This window comes from Nanorana parkeri, unplaced genomic scaffold (genome assembly GCF_000935625.1).
Source record: "Nanorana parkeri isolate BGI_ZX_2015 unplaced genomic scaffold, ASM93562v1 scaffold1203, whole genome shotgun sequence".
In the NCBI taxonomy this organism is placed as follows: domain Eukaryota; kingdom Metazoa; phylum Chordata; class Amphibia; order Anura; family Dicroglossidae; genus Nanorana; species Nanorana parkeri.
Window position 1 is genome coordinate 408,597 of NW_017307471.1, and position 4,757 is coordinate 413,353.

At 42.2% G+C, this 4,757-nt stretch overlaps 1 protein-coding gene across 2 annotated transcripts in view; it reads left to right on the top strand.

Moving 5' to 3' along the window:
• Positions 1 to 4,757, top strand: part of LOC108796965 (serine/threonine-protein kinase PAK 3) — a 92,157-nt gene that overhangs the window by 53,604 nt on the left and 33,796 nt on the right. Inside the window, exon 4 of one of the 2 annotated variants that reach the window (XM_018568533.1) lies at positions 2,173 to 2,217. The exons of the other annotated variant lie outside the window; for it this stretch is intronic. Coding sequence (XP_018424035.1) covers positions 2,173 to 2,217 — 45 coding nt within the window. The remainder of the gene's footprint in view (positions 1 to 2,172; positions 2,218 to 4,757) is intronic. 2 annotated transcript variants of the gene reach the window in all.

Below are 4,757 nucleotides of genomic sequence, written 5' to 3' on the forward strand. Positions count from 1 at the left end.
CCATTGCTGCCTCCTTTTAAAAATACTAGTTTCCTGACTGTCTTGCAGTTTCAGTTATATCAGTACCGTCTCAGTCACTCATTCAGGACAAGCATGCATATCAGAAGCATCAGATCAGAAGCCCAGCCCTTAAGCATATCTAAACCTAAAAACAAAAATAATATATTCCAACTTACCAGTCCTTAAATGTTGTAATTGCATTAGTTTTCAGGCTTTTTTTCCCTTTCTTTTCTTTTTGCACTTATCGAACAGCTATAACAAAACGTTTTTAATGGTAAATTTAACAAACCAAAAGGGAGCATTTGTTAGGAATTTTATACATTTTCATTCTGTCTATGATGGATCTAAAGGCTTGTTCCAGATCAGTGACTCAAAGTATTGTAACCAAAGACAGCCAAGCAATTGCATTTTCAAAAGGTGAGCAATGGAAGCCTTTCACATTTCTCACAGTACAGATTCCCTTTGACACATTTGAGCAGATAGAAATATAATTACATATGATACACTTATATACTTTATGACAGGCACACTATGACTTTGGCACTTAACAATAATGAATGCATAAACTGTAGGTAATGGTAGTATTAGGCAAAAAAGAAGGCAAATCTGAAAGAATAGTGGAGGAGGGATTGGTAGTAAGGAAACTAGGTTGGACTGCTAGAATGATCCAAAGTGTAGGGTAGTCGCTGATCGCCCATCACAAGCTCTCTGTCTCTTCATAAATGCTGCCTCCCGGCCTGTCAGCAATTGTGTGCACTGAGCCACACAAACTGGTCAGTGCACAAGCTTGGCAAGGTCGTGTGTCAAAATGAAGTAACTCTCATGCAGATGCGTGGGAGTTGCATCATCCTGGCAAGGCCAATCAAGCTACAGAAGATACCGAACCCGAACGACCAGGAGAAGAGGGAAGCTTCGGCAGCGGAGCAGAGTGCTGGAAGGTATCCTATGCAAGGGAAGTCAGCCATAATATGCAAATGTGCAAATATGCTGTGCACACTAGCACATTATGGCAAACACCTGCTGGGGCCCAAAATATCAGTTTTAGTTTTCTGGATTACTATAGCTTTAAAGTAAACCTGAGCTTTGCCCATGCAGGACAAACCAACATGTTCACCTAAATGCTCCCATCCCCAGCAGTACATAGCCACCTTCCTTTGCTTGCCTACCACTTTGTTCGGCTTCTAGAAGCTCCATGTAAGCTCTGAGTCTTTCTAGTCAGAGCTTACATAGAGTTGTGGACTCCCTCCCTGGCCCATGTAACAGCACTGGATCAATCACCCAGCACCAGCGCTGTCACATAAGAGTAAGGGGAGTGAGATGCTTTTCCACACCTGAAAGTACCAAGTAGCTGAACAGACTGGAGCAAAGGAAAGGTAAGCATGTTGTGCTGGGGAAAGAGGCATCATAGAGAGCCTGTTCGTTTTGACCTGCACAGCCCACAGGTTTGCTTTAAGTACACCAACAATTAAAAGAAATATAAGGGCATATATTGCTTATCACCTTCTGAAAATGCTAGTTGGCTGATTGCATCTGACTTTAGTATTTCTGAGTCATAGACCGGGAACAAGCAGGCAGCAAATGAACATTAGAAAAAAGTAATTCCTTATCTCTAGACTTGTTCCAAGTCAGCGACTTTGAAATCAATGAAGCCAAAACATTAGCATTACAATCAAGCAACTAGCATTGCACGAGAGGTTCACTTGTCCCAGATAACAGGTGAACTTGAAATCAGTACATCATGTGCAAAATGAATTCCTAATTTATAACATTTTCTGCAAATAATTGGGCATTCATGGACAGTCATCAGCTCTTTCATGGTTGTGTAATCACCGAGCCACATTGTCCTCTCTGGAATAAAGTGTAGTAGTGTAGTAACATTTGAACTGTAAGTTCCATAACTACAGATTAGAGCTTTGGAGGGGTCATTGTAGATCAGTTTTGTACAACAAAAACAAGTAGACCTGTTTTCCAAAATCTGTCCTCCTGCCTGCACTGTACCCAAACCCTGGAAGCTCCATTCTGTACACCCTCTTCCCCTCTTCACATGGGACTCTATTTCACACATGACATGAGATCCCCCTCATCCTCGACTCATTTCTTTCTCCACCCTCTCAGTTATCCCACATCCTATTTTAACTTTTCTTTTTCTTTCTTTATTTACGTCCATTGCAGCCAGATCTCTGTGGTTCACAGATGGGCTCAGGGAAACTCGCAGAGGTGCGTCACAGGCCCAAAAAGAAGCTTGCATCAAAAGTGCTTCTTTGAGATGTCCTAGCGTTTGCAGCTGCAAGTTCATGCGTGTGCCGTAGATATGTTGCTTGGCTCATACGTTTCTCATTCACTCCCAGACTCCAGGGGCCCATGTCACTCATTATTTCTAATCTTTTTTTATTTTATTTTTATTTTCAGAGCTGCTATATGTTTGTCCTAGGAAACCTTTCCTAAGGTAAACATGGAGGCTGCCATTCTGCAGCAAGTTGGCTGGCTGTCAGCTGACCGTTTTGGGTCAGTCAGTGACCTGGAACAAGTATGTAGTTAAGGATTTGTGACTTTTCTCCAACTTCACTGATCTGCATACTTGTTCCAGGTAAGTGACTCTTAAGAAGGTCAATATTGGCAGCACCCATGTTTCTCTCAGGAATGGTATGTTTTGTGAATACCTAGATTGGGGTAGCAGTGAAAAAACTTGTATTTCTTTTTAACCCCTTCGTGACTGACGACGTACAGTGTACGTCGCCAGCATCGGGGCTGTTTAAACAGATTCCCGGCGACTTTTGCCGCCGGGAGTCTGTTTAAACTTGTAGAGCCGACTGTCGGCTTTACAACAGAAGCGATCCTGGCGACTTACCTGTCGCCAGATCGCTTCTGCGTCCCGAAGAAGGGGCCGCCCCCCCATCTTGGCATTCAGAAAATATATAATGTTGGGGGGTTTTACGTCATTTTCAGGCCTAAAATGTGGAATATAACATGGGTGCAAAAATGGAAAAAAGGGCCTCAGTCATGAAGGGGTTAAACAACTTTTATGATATTCAACCTTAGCTATCAACTCCATACAATGATTAAAGTGCATTTATGGTTGTGCTAGGTGTCAGCATTTGTTGAGTTTTGTAAGAAACCCTGATACAATTTTAGCACAGTACCTTAAACAATCCTCTTCTTTTTACGTGTGGCAAGCTAGGGTCATGTCTCCAGTTGCTTGTGTAAAATTGGATATACATAGAGACACCATACAGTTCAGATGAGCATTGCCTGATTCAACTTTTTTAGGCAGATGAGGCTATATTAGCATTCACAGGGCCGGCCTTAGGCCTTTAGGCGCACTGTGCGAGAAATCTTTACAGCGCCCCTCAGTGACCACACCCCTCAGTGGCCACACCCTTTAGTGGCCACACCCCCATAACTACACCCATTTCCCCCAATATCCGCACCATTTAAAGACTCCTATTTTGTTAAGCCGCAAAGAAACATATTAAAAAGTATGATAAAAATAAAACTTTTATTCAAAGGTATTAAACTTGTAGGCACAATATAAGTATTCTTATCAAATAAAACAACTGTAGGCAAACAAGTGGTAAACAAAAAATGTCAAACTAAAATAGAGTCTATATAAATAAAGTGTCAGTATGTCATGCCGATCCCTTTTTTCAAGTAAGTGCATCTAGAAAAGTTAAAATAGAAAACAGAACACAAAACCTAGACTACATGTAAAATTCATGAATTACTATATGTCCGAATATACGAAAAATATATTCAGGCGCATAATAATATGTTTGAGAATGTGCGGCGGCCATGTTGGCCACCGGCGTGTTCTGTGAATGCGTGCCACCATCTTGGAGGCAGGGAGCATGACGTTACATGACGCCATGCATGCGTGGCGTCAGGTGACCTCACACGCCGATATTGGCCCCACCATCTTGGTGTATACCTAGATATACACCAAGATGGCGGCGCCCAACACGTGCGGTGTTATATGACGTCATGCGCCCTGCCTCCAGAACATGCCATGGCTGAATCCAAAATAGCATAAAAATGTGTTTTGTTTGATGAAACTAATGAAAACTTTTTTAGTTTTTGTTCATTTCATCGGAAATGAACTTTTAGTCTTCACACATGTCTAATAATACGTATGTGTGTGTGTGGGGGCTGTTTTCACTTTTTTAAAACAATTTTTTACAGTTTTTATTATTTTTTTCATACTTTTTTTTATTATTTATTTATTTTTTACTGTTGGGGGGGCTTCTGGAAATATTAGGGGTCCAAACAGACCCCTGACATTTCCCTTTTAAAATAGAAAAGAAATTGAGGACACCAAATCCTCAATTTCTTTTTCAGCAGCCTCAGCACTCAATGAATGGGAAGCTCTCAGTACAGAGGTTTCCCATTCAAATATTTACAATTAGCTGTTTCTGAATGGGAGGAGCCTCTGTGCTGAGTGCTTCTCCCCATTGAGGAAATCTTGAATGAACAGGCTGTGATGTAAATCACAGCCTGTTCATTCCTAACTGGGGACACATAGTACTATGTGTCCCCAGTTATTTACAAACACTGGAGTGATCAGACGATCGCTCCAGTGTTTGTCCTTCTCACACGGAGGATCAGTAAATATCAATGATATTTACCGATCCCCGCTCTGGCACGCACAGAGCCGCTGAAACTGACAGGATGACAGCAGCTCAGATCTCCTACCCGCTCGGCCATCCTGACAACTGCGGGCGCGGCTTCTCTCCCCTTAACCGCTCCGCCATACTGACAGCAGG